Here is a 19,150-nt window from a genome sequence, read left to right as displayed (position 1 = left end):
ATCTCAACCAAATTTGGTGACTTTTCCTAAAATTCTGTTGCAAGCATTTTGATACATAGTGATAACGATAGTGACAGTTGTATATCTGTAGACAAAACAACTATGTTCTATTATCATCATTAGCAACAATAAACTGGTCTTGATTATGTACTCCGACATCGACCATGACCGTTCCTCACCTCGTCTGCTGGCACGGCGAAGAGAAGGAGATCGAATGGGATGGCGGCTAGCACGTCGATGACGAACCATCCCTTCAAGTAATGCTTGGCGATCTTTGATGGGTTCGACACCACCTCGCCGATCGTGTCGTCGATGAACGTCGTTCGGAAGTTGATGAAGATGTCGACGATGAACATGACGTCGACCACCATGTCGATGATGACCAGGGGTTGCGTGTAGCTGGTCGATAGGCTGTCGCCATCGCGCGTGTCGGCGTCCTTGTTGAGCTTGGCTTTGTTCTCATCGTTCTTGAGGAGGAAGGCGGCGGAATACGGAGTGAAGATGGCGGTGTAGACCACGAGGAGGAGAATGAACCAATCCCAGACGGCTTTGAAGGGCGAGTAGTGGAGGATAGTAAACTTGTGCAGCTGCCGGACGCGGAGCTTTTTGTGGTTGATTTCGTCCGAAGTCAGTCGTATCACCTGCAGGGCGTAACAAGCCGTAGGAACAAAGCGACCAATTTCACATTAAACTATATGGATATCATAGACTCTGGTACCAGATGATTGTCTATCAGTATAATGATGTCCATGTATATTCAAATCTTACAAGTGCCAGTGCAAAAAGCCTATCATTAGAGAAGATGTCACCACGACTACGGTGAACAGTCGCAACAGTCGCAGTATGTTACTGAACAAAAGACATTGCATGGAAACGTGAGTTTTGCTCGGTGTATGGGAATGTGCATTCCAATGTCTTTTGCTAATCTTTTTAGTACTTTAGCATTGATTGACAGAGGATGTTACTGAGACAACCTTATTTTTTTTTGAGGAGGGGGGGGGGGGTGTATCCAAGTAATCTGTGGAAAACTTTGTAAAAATATTATTACAAACATTATAACATACATTATTTTAGATACTCTTTTGGCTATATAAGTGATGATCAGAGTATTACAAATTAATGCAAGTAAACAAGCGCCTGTATTGCATAGTCCATTTAATGTACCTGTCAATCGTAAACTTTCGTATCCAATTCTATGGCCGTTTCTTACCATTCCTCCGTCAAGTAGGCCCTAATTTTACCCTTTATTATTTCCCTCTTTTCATGGATCGGTAAACACGGGACAAAGATGGATAGACATTTTCCCTGCATTTTCAAGGAGCCGGAAGCTAAGTAGGGCCTAGCCTCTACGAAGAATCATTAGGTATGTACAGAAAGATGAAATGTATGAATGAAATGAGAAGAAAAAAAAAAAACTAACTAGAACATACAATCGAAACTATAGAAAGTACAATAAGCCATGTCAGCAATGAACGAAAAAAAAATATTATATGTATTTCATCATTTTATACACCTTTCTTATGTAATATCGTGTACACCATAGATGTATGTCTATATGATAGAATATACATACGTTATATGTAATAATCGCTTTGGCATTATTCTTATATGCCAGGAAGAGCAAGAGGTATCTTGGGTAGGAAAAAAAAGAATCCGAGAAAAAAAAAAAGAACTCTTGAGTTAGCACCTTCAGATTGAAAGTGTTTGTCTGTCTGTGGCTTTAAGACTTCCACTGTCTTCAATCCTGAAGGAGAAGATGCTTGAAAAGAAAATTGTTACAGCCAGGTGGCATTTCTTGATTGACAGCAAACTTTTCCATAGGACGAGTGCGTGTCAACTAATGGTTCGACAAGAAGAATTTGCGCGGGAAAAAAGTTGTCAATCTCACTAGCTCCCTCGACAGCGGAAATCTTTAGAAAATCATCGATTTTTCGCTATTGTGTGAATTAGTCAAAATCAACCCTCATGAAACTAGCAAACATCCAGCACCTGTCCGCCATTATGTGAAACCAATTGTTGCGCAGAGATATTTACAGATGTAATCGATTCGCGGGTCTCAGGAGGGAACAACTTTAGAAGAATGTGCAGGGAACACGCAGCTAAGCATGTTGTTACGACTTTCGTAAGACGCGGTTTACTTTATGTATCTTAACTAAATGCTATCGTCCTTCACAAACCGTGCCCATGACAACCTAATAAGATTGTCAGACTTGTACGACTACCTTGCCAGACCTGGTAACGACCAATGATGATGAAATAATAATCTGGCAAAGGCCTGACCCTTACATTTCAAAAGAAAATATTATTGCATACGTCAAAGCCTGACTTTAAGTTTCTTTTAGGTTAGTGTGGCAAACCAATGATTTAATAATGTTATTTGATTTTCCGATAAACTATAGTATTTCTTTAGAATTTGAGATCAGGTTGATTTCATTGCTTATTACCTGAACAAAACAGCCGATTCGAAACATCAACGAAGCCACTGAAAATTGATTTGAAATCAAAGTGGAATCTACGTTACAGGATAGATTTCGTGTCCGTCGCACGTACATATGGAATTTGGGTTGGGGTAAAGTTGTGAATTGAAAATATCATCATTGGTAAACCAAGAAGCCACGTCGCTTGGTAACAGGTTGATATGTTTTAAATGACATGCTTTCGCTATCGGAAAGAAATTGTCTTAAGAACTTGAAATAAAAAAAAAGAGACAGTAATGTAGTAACTTACATGTTTGGTGCACCATAATGCACTGTGGGAGAGGCTTTAATCCATCGGAGATTTTTGTAATTATCAAACGTGTTTTATCTCAGAACCTACCAGACGGTTATGGCAACTGCCATTCACAGTGTTTTGCAATCATGTAGGATGTTTTAGACATTTTGATTATCTTGAAACAAAATGCTGCCCTGATTCGACAAAAAAAAAAAGTGCAAGTCGAGTTCACAACTCACTGGCAAACGTTTCCCCAGAGCAGGAACACACGACGACATACGACGTGTTCTCGTTTGGATTTTTTTTTTTTTTTTTTTTTTGCGAATGCAAGAGAACGAGAGTACACAATGGACATGGAAGCTTAGAATCATGGCTCTACCTTTCGCTAGAGCTGGAATCTATAGTCAATGAGAATATTTTGTGCACTCATGGAGTACGAGCAGGTAAGTAGGACTACAGTGTATAACGATACAGCCTTTGCAAGGGGAAAAATGAGCTCGATTTCTCAGAAGCAGTGTTTTGAATACTATTTCGAGAATGCTTTAAAGAAATTGGCAAGTCGGACGTTATCGATGACAATATTGAAGTCGATAAGGGATTACCGATAGCATGTCTTAGCTTAGTTTTGTTCTATAAGCTACATTAAACCCGAATGTAACCCATCCTTTATGGGCAGAGCAGTGGGCGGATTGCTTATGGTTTGGGATTAGAACTTAAGGCTTGATGGATTTCTAACCCTGTTTCACAGCGGATATTTCAAGGCGAGGGTCTATTCTCAGACGCACTAGGTGAGACACGACCTTTATACCAATGCCTATTGCATTTTGTTTTTACAAAAAAAAATTGCCCTATTTTTTGTATGTGTAAATGTTCAGTAATTTTATCGAATTACGCAACGTACCGTTTGCTGACTAACTCTTGTTCGTTTGTTTGTTTGCTTGCTTGATTTCATCACAGACAACAGCCTGCTTTCAGCTATTATTTTGCCGGCTTCCTGCAATGCCTTGAACAAATCATGTGTACAAATTACTAGCTAACAAATGCTATTCACGTGGGCCGCGCCACGAGTGGTCCGCGCGTCACTTGTCCGTCGTCTGGTTATGTGCGGAGATCGAGGGCCATTTTACTGTACAGTGGTCTTACACCCTTTTTCTTCGAGAGAAGTGGAATGGGATCTTTTACGTGTGTGAGCTGATGGAACTCTTTGACACACAATACCTCCATTACATCACCAATCCGAGGAATCAAGGACTTGTGTTTGAAACTCCTTAGAGTGTTTTACTCATTTCTTGAGGGATCGGATCATCGGCATGATACCGCAAGAACAGATTAGGACTCGACCACCAGTCAATCTTAAAGCAGGCGCATTTCAGACTGAGTTCCTTCACGGTCCAGCGTTAGTCACGTTAGTGGTCTTGTTATATACTGATGAAAAGTAATCAGTATATAACAAGAGTAGCATAAGGCAGACAGGTGATTTTTACCTTCAAAATACACACCCGGTTTGAACATGCTTGTGGTTTACAGTATGAACTTATGTCACATAGTCTCGAAAATCTGATTAATGTCTGTACTGGTTGGTCAGGCTCAATTACTAATACATTCACCCTCTCTGCCCCCCCCCCCCCTCCCCTCCCGAGGAGCTGTATATAAATAATGTTCACCGGCATCTGTTGAATCGACTTCAATGTTCGGTCATTTGTTGTAACCGTGCTCCTCATCTCAATCTGTAGCTCGATTTTAACTGGGACCTATAACACTTGACAAGCTTGCTTTCAAGTAGGTTCCTTCATATTTCTTTAGCTTTCATTCTTTAGCATCCATTCTCAGATTCCAACCTTCATAGATCGACCGCTATGTTTCTTTTATATGTTTGCAATATTCTATGTATGTCTCCTAGCTGGATTTCATGTAGTAATATTATGCCTCCTATAGAAATTAAAATTGAAAATTGACCAGTTTTCATGCATTGGTTCTTGCAGAGCGGGCGAGGCTAAGGCAATATTCCTACTTGTATAGTTGATTTCTATCATAAGTCTATTGCAGCCTGGGTGGAAAGGAAATTTACAATCGATTGTATCTTTTGATAAAACGGGGCCCAGTACCCCTTTTCTCCAGACTTATAATTGATTATAAGTACCGGGAATCAACGATAACTCTCGCTTGATAATACGGGGTCCAGTTTACCAGTATTCTCAAACTTTTCGATAGTTTCCTCAAATAACCAAGTAAAACATTATTCCATCCTTATGATACTCAATCCAGGGTTTGACGCTAACTCTTTCTCTGGTGGGCCGTTCGGTGTAATAAAATCTTTTCACTTGAAATTTTGATGGCCCAAAATAAAATGTGACATGACGATCCATTTCAAAACCTAGTAGCTGCCCAATCTAGCCACTAAAAGATACATATATACAATTTTATTGGAAATTTGGTGGCCGGACATCAATTTTCAGTGCATGGACCCCGGCCACCTCAAATGTTGAGCCCTGCTTCGATAATGCATGTCAATACTCGGAGTGCAAGTGGAATGTATTAATTGTGGCAAGTATTCAAGCAAGCTTTAAAGGTCCTGTTTACCTTTGGGAACAGTGATTTTAAAAATGTTCAAGATATCACATTTGATGCATATGGTTAGGTCTTTTAGTAGTAGCCATGATAAAAAATCATGGGCGTACATACTCGAGCAGGATTCGAACACGACCTCCTGATCACCGGACAGGCGTCATCTCCACTAGACCACCGAGCTTTCGCCCGACAGCAAGTGTTGGTTCTAATCCTTATAGCATGCAGCGGGTACTGCTTTGTTATTCAAATTCATGAAATTCTTCCGTCGAGATGTTTTCATTGCAACTGATTGACAAATTGCCCTACATCGACGTAAATAAGCACTGAATTGATCAGTGTTTTAGTAGTAGCCATGATAAAAAATCATGGGCGTACATACTCGAGCAGGATTCGAACCTACGACCTCCTGATCACCGGACAGGCGTCATCTCCACTAGACCACCGAGCTTTCGCCCGACAGCAAGTGTTGGTTCTAATCCTTATAGCATGCAGCGGGTACTGCTTTGTTATTCAAATTCATGAAATTCTTCCGTCGAGATGTTTTCATTGCAACTGATTGACAAATTGCCCTACATCGACGTAAATAAGCACTGAATTGATCAGTGTTTTAGTAGTAGCCATGATAAAAAATCATGGGCGTACATACTCGAGCAGGATTCGAACCTACGACCTCCTGATCACCGGACAGGCGTCATCTCCACTAGACCACCGAGCTTTCGCCCGACAGCAAGTGTTGGTTCTAATCCTTATAGCATGCAGCGGGTACTGCTTTGTTATTCAAATGGCTACTACTAAAACACTGATCAATTCAGTGCTTATTTACGTCGATGTAGGGCAATTTGTCAATCAGTTGCAATGAAAACATCTCGACGGAAGAATTTCATGAATTTGAATGGTTAGGTCTGTTGTACCACAAACCATCCTACCATATAATTTTTTTTTTTGCAATGAAACCTAAAATATAAGGAGATATCAGTATTTTTCTCAATAAACCATAACTGTAAACGGTTTAGTCTGGAAACATTTTTATAACAATTATTGTTCACATTTTGTGTATTTAACAATACTTAACATCGATTATACGGATTCAAATTTTTACAGTGGTTGTTTCTATCCCTAACTCACATTTCAGAACTATTTCAAAACACTAACGCTGGGTTTTTGTTTCATCTGCAAATGTGAAATTATGCCTTTAAGCAAACTGTCTGGCTGTTATAGGAGAAGTCTTTGTTGAAACGATTCGCATGAAATTTGACTGACAGTGTGAAAAGTAAAATTGTCTATTTGAACGGTATCGATCAAACAATTAATGAAATGTCAATGGCATTCTTTCAACTTACATGTCCAAAGTGGTTGCGTTACATGGATGCGTGTTCAGTCTCTACAAAATCACAATATTCTCTACAAATATGTCTTTTTTAAGCCTTGTCCTCTGCTCATTTTGAGGAACAAAATCTCCCAACTTCTTTCCATGACCGTAATGACACAAAGAAAACTTTTAAAGAGGCAATAAGCTCAATAACTTAACCATGTATGTAATTATCGTTATCTACACTCCGTGTGTTGACGTCTCCACCAAATTTTCTTTGGGGGCAAATGTCAAACAAACATATCCATTGATGGAGTTTTGGTACACGTGATGAGCCAACGAATTGTTTTGCTTTCTTAATCAGGAGTACAGAGCAAAAAAGAAAGAGAATTAGCCAAATATCCCCAAAATGATTTGAGATGAACGAAACGGCATCATGGGACGGTGTACAAATGACTCACGGGTTTGAGTGGATCGGTTAGAGTTGTGTACACAAAGTATCTCGCAATTGTTTGAATCCACGAGGCATAGCCGAGTGGGTTCCGTTAATTCAGAGGTACTGCGCGTACACAATTCGTACGAACCACATAAAAAGAAGACCAAAACAAAACATAAACGTGTGAGACACTTATTTTGTAGAATGGGTGTGAAATTCCTGCATATAATTGTATAGGAAACTCATGTGCACGGTAATAATCTGATGAATAGGAAAGAACGACACAAAGCAAAACAATCATGCCTCCGGTATACCTACCGGATGCATGGAAAAATTATGCGCCCGGTATAATTACCGGACGCATGAATGGTATGCAGTCAGTGAGTAATGATTACATGGGAATTGACCAATCAGATTTCGGGAATTCCTTCATCCAATTCTATATGGGATATGAAAATACGGGTTTTGTTAAAGAACGTTATAACTTACAAAATGGAGGAGGAGAAAATTAATACAACCAGTAATTACATAGAGGAAAGAAGAAAGGATTTGATCATCGGAGGACATGCAATCAGAAAAAAAACCACAACGATGAATACAGAAATCATACTTTATGACATGTTTGACCACTGATTAACATGTTCAATCTGAAAATAGCGGGACAGGTAGAGAACATGAAGCAGAGCTTGCTAGGATATAATGGTCGACGTTTATTCGAAGGTTGTGAAGCAAAAAAAAAAAAAATGCTCCATAATCATGCAGTCAAAGTACGGATAATGTCTGAAATTGTCTTAACACCTGCATACGAATTCAGTGAATAGAGTAATAGGATGAACGTGCATGAGGAAATCATTTCATCTGGTGGCCGAATCAATGCAAGTAGTAAGTAACACCATAAGAACAGAGGTTGTAAAAAAAGAAGCAGAAAGAGATTTGAAAAAGAATCATGGGCATTAATGGCAAACAGGGAAATGAGAATGATAAAGCGACACAAGTTTAAAGACCATGAACGATAAAATCAAAAGAGTTAACAAAATGACAGAGACATGAAGAAGGAAATGAAATAACTCGAAATATAGAACGATCCACAACATCTTTCTTGAATGGGTCATTAAGATTGGAGTGATTTACTAGTATTTTTTTTTTTTGCTATTGCTAATACAAATTGTTCCATTCCAATAGGCCGTGGGGAAAATAGGTGAGGTTACATTGAACAGAAAATTAGAAGAAAACAAGTCAAGAAACGGAAATACACACTTTTGCATCTATTTCTTCTAATAATCTGAGTAGAAAGAGCACAAAGAAGTTCTGTAATGATATCAACAAAGAAACTAGTGAAAGATAAAAGTACAGATGGAAAAAAAAGGAGAAATTTACCTCCGACTTATCAGCCGACGGGGATCGCTTTCGTCTCATGAGGAATGATTTCCCGCCAAAACCTCCGCCAGAATGTCAGATTCTGCGGGGAAAGAGAAGATTGAGAAGGCAAACATTTAGCATAGGAGAATCACGGGTATAATGATGGAGCACTGATTTCGATCGGCATCATCTATGATGACAGGTTGATAAATACCGAGATCCTGTGGTGTGGAAGTAATCCTAAAAGTCGAATAGAGGAGGGACACATATGAAATGATACGAAACGACGGTTATCTAATTCATCTTACCCAACATTAAGAGGTAATGTCATAAACCGCACCAGCTGTTTTCTCGCTTATGTAATGAAGAGAGCATCTCTGACAAATATGCGTCACATATTGAAACATTTCTACCTAGTTGATAGAGGTGATGTCGTTCGTAGATTGGATATTCAAGTATCAGAACATCTGATGACGTCACTTAGATGTTTCAAAAGCGCAAAAGTTATCTAACATGATTTTTTTTATATGAAACATTTTTTTTATATGAAACAAGAGTGTTAAGAGCGCATAACTTGTTTATGAGAATTAGGATAAAGGAAACAATGTTCATAGCTCACTCTCCGATGAGGGTAAGATGATGATGACTTGCATTAATGATGACAATCTAAACAAGACAGAATATTTCTGTCAAGAATGATGGGAAAATTTCGAACCGTTTTCACGATGCATCGCTATAATAATGTGTTTATGACAGATAGCTCAACGTGACATCATAATCATACGCGACATAGGGTCAAGTCAAAATGATATGTCACCACGTCGAGTAATGTTGCCCATCATTGCTATCAAACAATAACGTTGGATTTGGCGTTGTTAGAAAAGAAATTCATGTCTTATTAAGAGCTGACCGTGTCATTATACAAAGGGGCGTAATTTTTACATAGGCCCGAATATCTACCTAGTAAGATATGAACATTGCCCAATATCAAAAACAAAAATAATGGACACATTTCGAGCTGACCACACTGTCAGAACGAGGTCACACAGAAGACTGAGTGTAACATTGTCACTCTATTAGGTATAAATTGAGAAGATTGAGTGTGAAATTGTCACTCTATTAAGTATAAATTGAGAAGATTGAGTGTAAAATTGCCACTCTATTAGGTATAAATGCCGCAACATCCGCAAACACACGACGCGGATTGACATATTGCCCAGATATCTACGTAAGATAATATGAACATCGCACAATTAACATTTTCAAGAAATTATCATCACGTATTTTTCTTTAAGTGACCAAGCTGTTGGAAAGAAGTCACATAGAGAATGAGTAAAAACAAAACAAAACAAAACTGTCCCTCTTAACTAAATACCTTAACAGCCTCAAAGATGTACGTACATTTCTCGTACACAAAATTGATATGTACATAGTTACATGATATCGCCTGTCAAGTTTCCCGGATGATATCAAATAATATTTTTTTTAATGGAAACGAATTTCTCCACCACAGTCCCTCTATTCTCAGTGTAAGACAGACTTCTATTCATACAATGTGCGACATTGCGAATATGCATCGATATGTTTTTCCCCGAGAATATAGTAATATTGCGGTGCTACAAAGAGCGATAATATCGAGTTTTCGTCTTCATCTCTCTCTCTCTCTCTCATATTTGAAAGACTGTATATGAGCTTAAAAAAACCGGTTTAAGCGTTATCTTTAAACATTTTAAAGTAAGGTCATCATCTGAGTGCAATATGAAACCTCTTCAATGATGCCTTATTTGTTGCACAACAAGAATTAATCTGAAAGTTATGAGAAAACATATCCCAATTTTTCTACATATTTTATTGTATGTTTTTATGCAGGTGTAATCGCAATTATCTCGAATTGGCTATAATGGAGTTGAGTCGTTTTGTAATCACACTCTTCGACTTACAGACGAACTCTATACATTTCACATTCCAGACCTCTGAACACAACAAATGACAAGTATAAAACATCCTTATAATCAACCTCTAGTAGATTGTTGCCCTACTATGAAGAAATTCTATGCTATAATTTTCCCCTGGAAAGCCTCATATCCACTTTAATTTGCTCACATTTAACTAAAGTGATCCAACGCATAACCTTCACTGAAAAACTCTCTTGCTTCCCCGTGTTTGATATAATATTTATCTTCACCGTGTCTCCGTCTTTTCGCCACTCCCTCAGCGCAGAAAAAGTATCCAAGCTCGAGTATCTTTTCGAAATATCAGCAGATTTACAGAGAAGCAAAGCAGACTACAGCTTCGGGAAATGTGCGAAGAAAAAAAGAAAACCGCGGGAAATCTTCATCAGTAGAGGACTTGTCAAGAAGCTCAGACCACTCGAAGGTTCGGTGAAGTATGCGGGAATGACGAAAACAACCCGGTGAACCCCTCGGGAACCTACCTGAGAAAACACAACTGAGACAATAACAAAGCGTAATTCTGTCTGACCTTCCCAGGACGTTGTGACTCGACGGACGCTCGCAGCATTATTCCGCACAACGCCTGCTGCAGCCAACTTTTTAACGGCAAAGACAGGCTAATTGATGTATGGTAGCTTCAAAGGGACAAATAAATTCATTGAACTACTGACATGGAAGGGCTCTTATCGATCTTGGAATGTACTCCAACAGGTGCTTGCGAGGGAACTTGGAAAGCTGGTTCAATTGAAACTCGTGGGAACATCACTAATAAGGTCGATTCCATGGCTGCGAAACTATTAAAAGATGGGGGGAAATTAATTAAGATGGAGCCATTAAGTACAGCAGAGTCGATATGCTTACCGCATCCAGCTATATCCTTGGATGAATTCCATATCGGTGACTAGCAAGTGAGTTAGTTTGCATACCAGCACTCAGTTTGACGGGGGTAGATCAATAACAGAATGCCTGACTGTTTCAGAATGAAGAGTTTCGTTCCAAACATCTCTAAAGCTGGCTTAAAATTGATCTCTTTTCCAAAAAGGGGAAAAATGAAAATGAAATTGCGAAACGGAAGAATTCGACTTATTAGACTCAAGGGGGGGGGGGACAAGAAAAAGCCAACTTCTCGTCATAATAAATAGCCCCTAAAAACGTCCAAAGATCGGGATGTAGTGAAAATTTAACAGGATTTGCCAAGTCAACAAAGTACGTGAACATGAAAACATTTTTTAACAAATCTGATTTCGCTGTTGTTGACATTTTATACTGGAAAACTGTGTTCGGCACGGAAGGATTTGCATGATTTGGGCAACATCAAAATTTCAAAAAGAGAAACCCAAAAACAAAAAAGAAGAAAAAAACCCCATCAAAACAAAATCATGCTACAAAAAAAAACCCCATTTTGCCCAATCCCCTGTAAGTAACACGTACTTAAATTCATACCTCAATGAGAACTGTATGAGAGGTTTCCTCAACTCACCCCAAGGGTGTGAAATTCTCCAGAAGGCGATTTTATTGACTCGTTAATGCCTCACTACAAAGCCGAACAGATTGCAAAAGTTGAAAGCCACAATTTTTCATCAAAGGAAATGCGGTTAAGCTTTGTTGTTTGTGATTTCGTTGCTTTGCTGCCAGCGACTGTCTCATTATTGTTATTACTGAAGAAGAACATTAATCGGATTCCCTGGCAAAGTGCAATATACCAACTGCCTTTTTGAATAAAAAAAAACCAAATAAACAAACAGTTGTATTGTCTCCACGTCTTCAACCTGTTCTCTGTTTTTCAACCCCTAAAAATATAATCTCGTATATCATTCTTAACTGCCAATTCTCACCCAATCCCTTTCGATATATACAAAGTGACATGAATTTGAAAGAGACGTCAACGGCCTTGCCCGTCAATATCGGCTTCATGATTAACCCATTGTATTCTTTGCATGTTTGCTCAGAAGGGTTCACCGTCCACGGTCCTATGTAACCCATTGCTCACGGAGAACGGTGTGCACCAAGGATTAATTTTCCGGGACATATCAGTGTCGCTTATCAAGCCGTAAACTGCTTAGAAACGCTAAATCTCCATTACTCTGCGCTCCAAACCTGTTATGACACTCCCAACAAATTCCGAATTTACTGACGGTTTCTTGTGGAGCTACTTCTTCCTTCTTGACACCATGTATGCCCAAAATCAAATGCCTTTAAGGGTTTGTTTCAGGCCAAAGGACCTCGTAGCATTTGACGGCTCCTTTGAAAACATTTTTTTGTTTTCGTTTTTTAAAGATGTATCCCGATAGCATGAAATACCATGAAATGGCGAAAGGAGGATTTGTAAATTAATTTCAAAATGGCTATTGTCACTTTTGATATGATGATGACAACGAAGTATGTCATCACATATTTAGCATTAATCTGTGTAGTGTTTTCTTTTGCAAAGGACTCGGGGATATCGCGAACGGGAACAGCGGTGTATATAATGTATCATAGAGAGTATGCAGCAATTAAAACATTTAAGTATGTCTTATTGTGATATAGTAGCCATATGCTTACCACCTGACCCTTTAATACACTGCAGTTTACAGTTACACACAAACACACGCATGTATATATATATATATATATATATATATATATATATATATACATATATTGTAGTTGTTCCGCGTATTGGCAGTACTAGAAATAGCAATAATAAAGTCACAACAGAGGAATGCAGGGAATGCATTAATAGCCAATCTTGATTTAATGATCATTAAATCAAGATTGGCTATTAATGCATTCCCTGCATTCCTCTGTTGTGACTTTATTATTGCTATATATATATATATATATATATATATATATATATATATATATGGTGTGTGTGTGTGTGTGTGTGTGTGTGTGTATAATCGGGTATATTTGTAATTATTTTGGATATTATGATTTATGTGAAATATCAAACAGACACGATTCTGCTATTGCAGTGCAGTATACAGTATAACAATATAGCAGCTGCGTTATAGAAATGCACCTTATTATCCTGATCTATCTATGATATAATTATGTATTTTATAGGTAGATGGATAAATAGATAGATAGATAGGTAGATAAAGTAGATAGACATAATGGCTTAAAGTGGACTGACACCTTTAACGGAGAAGCGATAGGGTTAGGAGTATAGGAGAAAAAAAAATCACTTTTGACATGGAGAGCAATTGCTTCTTGTTTAGAGAGGTAGGATCAAGATGGGGGCGCTGTTGAGAACATAACTGATCACGACCTTTTCACCGTCTTCCCACTTTGGAGCAAACTGCCCGACAAATACCCCGGAATCATTACCAAGTGCAGAAACTGTCGAGATCCATTATCGCAAATATTTAGAATACACTCCGTCGTTCAAGGGCCCTTTACCCAGCGAAGATGGATGTTAGGGAAAACACATTTTATTTAAAGGACACCCTCGCTGAGTACTTACTATACGTACCATGTACCTTTGGTAAGTGAAGGGGGTTCCCTTTAATGTGCAAATATGTGAAGTAAAGCATCACGCTAAATGTTTCTCGAATTTATAGGTGCAGCCCACGAACTAACTGTTTAAGATCAAAGAAATACAAACTAGCACCATTTGCACCACTTTCTAATGAGAATGTTCTATGATGTGATAACTGGACAGGTTTCACTGGGTTGGGATTATATTTGTTTATCGACAGGACTCCTTGGTACGGGAGTACATATGTAATCTGTGTAGTAAAGTCATAAAAACTGGATATTTCTCTTGAAATCACGATGAATCTCAGAACCTGTCTCTCCAATCTTTAAGTCGTGCCAGGGCACGCATATCTCGCCCCATCGATTGCGCTGCTTCGCTCCTAAATGGCGCTATAAGGAGGGGCTCAAATTGAGCGCTATCATGCGCCGGGATGTCCAAACATATGGGTGTACGTTACATCAAGGAGGAGATCTCGCTTTCTTGAGCAAATTTGCCTGACGATTCTGTTTCTCGAGCACTGGCGATTGATGCCCAAACAGCGTCATTGGCAGATTAAACCACGGGAAATGGCTGTGGAGACCACGAGGGAATGGCCTGCTCGCACCCCCGGTAGCAACCCGGTCCGACGTTTAGTCTCTCAGGTGCAGACCAAGGTTTTTTTTTTTCCATGCACAACTACTCTGAATGGTTTCATAGTTAAAATATCCCTGCTTCTTCTTAAACGCTTCTAGTAATCAGGTAGGGCAGTGGAATTATCATCACTAGGTACACTTATGATGGAGCTCATATTCAAAGATGACAAACATATATTGTATTGTGACCCATAATGGATCTGGTATCGGACACGCCCAACAATGGATGCAGTAATCAAATTCCACGGAATACGTTCATATCTACCCCTGACAACAGGCATGGGGCCCTCTTTTCTCTCCCTTCTATCTTTATCCATACATATGCATATGGATGTTTCGGTGCGTGTATGAATTATGAACGCGTGATGTGCACAGACGCACTCACACACACACGCACACACACACACACACACACACACACATATATATATATATATATGTATACAGATATCATATATTATATATTACACACGTATACATATCTGTATCAGCATAAATGAAACATGTCGAATTGTATAGAGCATCCGTAAGCTTTCAAGGATACCAAAAGATTAAAAAAAAATGGGTATTACTTGAACACACACTCCTATACACCATCAGCACCATTCGTTCATGGCATCTAGGTACCATTGATACTCCTGCCTGTCGTAAGGGAATCCTTTTAAACTCAGCTTTGCGCAACGTCTACCGCCATTACACGGCTATTTTTCGGCCATAATAGTGATCGCTACTGATCACGGTACATCTAACATAAGGCATTCTACCTGTCCGAAGCGGCGTAAATCGAATTAGATCTTACGATACACGGCCTCCTCCCATGCCAGCAAGTGCGATATTTGATTAGGCAACATAATTCCATACAGCCTCCCCACTCACTATAGCTACCGCCCAGCTGCTATAGTTGTTATTATGTCATTACCTGTAGGTCTCCAACACGATTCAGACGAGTCTTGCGAAATGCATGCTCGGTATAGTGCCGACAGTATTACTGTATTTCATAATAACCTACTACAGATATGTTAAGAAAACGAGCCATTAAGTCAGTATGCACAGTTTTGAGACAAGAAAAAAAAAACGGCTTTGAGGTTAAGGTGCACTCCAGTGTACCATCAAAAATGCTGCCTTATCTTTCAGTCACTCCTCCAAAAAATGTCTATTTCTGGACATTCAGACCGGAAGAAGTGAAGACATGAAGATTTCAATTGGGAAAATCCGTGGTATTGCTCTACCTGAATTACCTTTAGTTTTATTTTATTAATGTTTAAATATTCATTTTACAACTTTATGAATACATCATGGAGACGGTTCACAAAACACATAACGGTGTAGATGCATCTCTTTCTCTCTGTACTCTCTAAGAGAAATCGAGTGAAAATTTTCATTCTAAAAAGAGTGAATACAAAAAAGAGTGAATTTCGAGTGACATTGGAGTGAATTTCGAGTGAAAATGCTCATTTTCACTCATTTTGGAGTGACGTCAGGGATCACTCGAAGATTTTGGAGTGATCCCTGACGTCACTCCAAAATGAGTGAAAATGAGCATTTTCACTCAAAATTCACTCCAATTTCACTCGAAATTCACTCTTTTTTGTATTCACTCTGTTTAGAGTGAAAATTTTCACTCGATTTTTTTTAGAGAGTATACATATATATATATATGTATATATATATATATATATATGTATAAATATGTGTGTGAGTGTGTGAGTGTGTGTGTGTGTGTGTGTAAGTGTGTGTGTGTGTGTACGTATGCGTGTGCTTGTGCGTGTGGTATATATTTGATTTTGAGAAAAATCATATAACAAGGAAAAGTCCACTTTGGTACCAATGTCTATAACTCCTGAAAATGATGGATATATTGCATTCAGTCAGTGAAGTATAGCAAATTGCACCATTATTGTGGTTATATTTATATTTCTCAATCATTTCGGAAACTGTTCACCTGATGATAGTCGAATTATTCATTACAAATTTGAATGAGATTCTGGAATCAAAGACAAAGCACATGATTTTGTCCGTGAGTTTGTATCCTACCTGATCCACTTAGGCGGGATTTCAGATTACTGAGTGTTGTCACGATATCGTGCCAAAATTAGATTTTTGCAGATGGACATGAACATAATTAACTGAATGAAATGTATTAGATGTCTCCGTGGGAGGTAATTTCATGGAAATAATTCATCATATGATTCACAATCGTTAGTCTGGAGCTAATAAGTGGTTTCAATGGATGTGTGCGTATCGCATCATTATGCCACATTGTCGCATGGAATAGTTCGTGAGAGGCGGCAGGGAAGCCATGACGGAAGTTAATCCTTTATGTGCCAGGGAATTTAACGGCGTGCACGTGATACAATATTAGGGAGCTTTAGATTTTAGACGCGCGGACGTTCAAAGGAAAAAAACATGATCTGAGCTTGCGCAGTAGCGCGCGTAAAGTCAATCTATTTTTAGCTTGCGTCGCCTGAGTTGTTTACTACGCGTAGTGGGCTATTTTCACGTCCGCACAGTTTGCGACGTAGAGAGCTTCTTCATGCACTGATCATATGGGGGCGCGATTTTATTTTTTATACGTTGCGTCCCAGCGTAATCTAAAGCTACTTTTCCACACGACGCAGGGAGAAGAGAACGTCTAGCGCAAGCGTCGGCTCAAACGTCCGCGCGTCAAAATCTAAAGCTCCCTAATATGGGCTATCCTGTGTTATTGGTTCTCAAGGCTCACAAAGGGGTTAAATGGAAATATTTCCAGCTTTTAATAATATATAGATTAAGTAAGTGCAAAGATACCAGTTTTCTCACGATAAATGTACAATGTGGATTTATTCAATGCACAAAAACAGATGAAACATTCAAATAAAAATCACGAACTTTCTTAGTTTGGATAAATTTGATGTGCCAGCGGACATTGATGTCACAATAGTGTTATAACATTGCGACAAGATGAGTAAGAATATCAGAAATTTCAAATTTCATTAGAAATATGTGATCATATTCCCTCTACTTGTTTAAAGAGAAAGGTGATAAGGCAAACAATATTTGTTGTTCCTTTATCTACCTGTCCTGTAGGGCATGATTTGTCATCCCTCAAAACAGCAACAACAACAAGAACAACAAGAACAACAAAGACTAGATATATCTCATAAGCTTCTCATAATCATTAAATCAAAACCATATGTTTTGAAGACACACCGTTTGCGCATAGCTTTAGACAGCGTGAGCCCACATAAAGAGAAGCGCTATAACTTGCCCCCCACGCCACGTTAACGCGTGAGTGCATGGGGCACACAAAAAGATGCATTATCGGGCGTAGCATGCAGGGCAAATCTTATGATATGAATTGATTGAAAGTGCAGAAAGTTATACCACATAATCCTCAGCTGTTATGGAGATGACCTGTCTTTATGTGTAAAATGCCTCCAGAACAAAATATAGGCGTATTTAATTTTCGTTAATGGAATTTTACATTTTGATATTCTTCCAAGTATCGGTAAACCCTTCTGCTAAATTGCATAAGATCGCAAAACCATTAAGAACCATGCGATTACATTCATTTTGTCTCAAGTAAAAATATTGTAGTGCATATCCCGAAAAATTGAAAATAATTCCTTGTAAGGAGCATCATTGAAATATTGTAACATTCCAAATACATTTTTTTCAGCAATTTAAACGATTCTTAGTTCACATAGAACCTAATAGAGCCAGAGTTTTATTCAAAAAACGTACTGACTTTCAAGTTGACCTGTTCTAATCAGGTACAAGACGTTTAAAAACATGATAATACTGAGTCTGAGAACTGAGACTATGTAATGTACGTGAAAGCTGAAATAGATCAGTCATGTGGGCGCACCAGTGCTCTATCCCACTTGACCGAAGTAATCGCCCAATTTTCGAACACTGTGTGTCAACGAAGTACTTCCCTATTTTTTGCTGCCATCTCTCGAGACTACCGTAGCAACCAAGCACGTGGGAGCGCGCGTTTACTTATGTCATGTCGATAGACGTATCGATCCAGCCGTTTTGTTTAGTTTACCCAGCAACCTTTACACTTCTCTGCACGCGTACTGCTCTATCGACTTTGAGAAGGGTCTGGTAAACAATTAAAATCGACAGATACAATTCCGCGTGTGCCGGGGAAGTGGTCGAATTTAAAATGCCATCGAACGATCTCGGGTTATGTTACAAATGAATGAGTTGTTTATCAGAGCTGAGGCCCTCTATTGGTATAGAAATTACCATGAGTACGGTATCATTTGCAGCGTCATGGGCAGAATTTTGAAGAGAAACCAGGGCTTTACACACACAAATAATGACGTCAGTTGGACTGTCTAGAAAAGGAATGCTGCCTTGTACAGGCTATTCTGATTCGATTCCACAATCACTTTTTTTTTCGGTAAAAGAAGGCATCTACACGAAAAATATCCTCGAGCCTACAGACATGCATTTAAAACAATTCCATGACAACGTGAAAAAAAATCTAACAGCTGACTTTAATTTGAAGTATGATGGCTTCTAATTAATGTATGAAGATGATCAGCTGCTATTGACATTGAGGCTCTGTCTACGATTTATATACTGTCAAGGGAAAATGAACAAACGAATTATCCCCAAGCAACACACTCGTGTTCGCACACGCAAACACACGCACATACACATCACACACACACAGTTAGACACACACAGCAAAGACAGTTACTCTCGTTTTCCAATACCTCGGTA

At 38.9% G+C, this 19,150-nt stretch overlaps 1 protein-coding gene across 1 annotated transcript in view; it reads right to left on the bottom strand.

Moving 5' to 3' along the window:
- LOC139726187 (potassium voltage-gated channel unc-103-like) overlaps nt 1–19,150 on the bottom strand; it is a 220,803-nt gene that overhangs the window by 17,609 nt on the left and 184,044 nt on the right. The window contains exons 4-5 of the mRNA XM_071637258.1: nt 8,403–8,484; nt 180–641 (exon numbers count right to left, since the gene is read on the bottom strand). Coding sequence (XP_071493359.1) covers nt 180–641; nt 8,403–8,441 — 501 coding nt within the window. The 5' untranslated portion in view covers nt 8,442–8,484. The remainder of the gene's footprint in view (nt 1–179; nt 642–8,402; nt 8,485–19,150) is intronic.

This window comes from Diadema antillarum, unplaced genomic scaffold (genome assembly GCF_040938485.1).
Source record: "Diadema antillarum isolate AM-2024a unplaced genomic scaffold, OU_Dant_1.0 seq00000081_RagTag, whole genome shotgun sequence".
Lineage (NCBI taxonomy): Eukaryota > Metazoa > Echinodermata > Echinoidea > Diadematoida > Diadematidae > Diadema > Diadema antillarum.
This window is presented reverse-complemented; position numbering and strand designations above follow the sequence as displayed.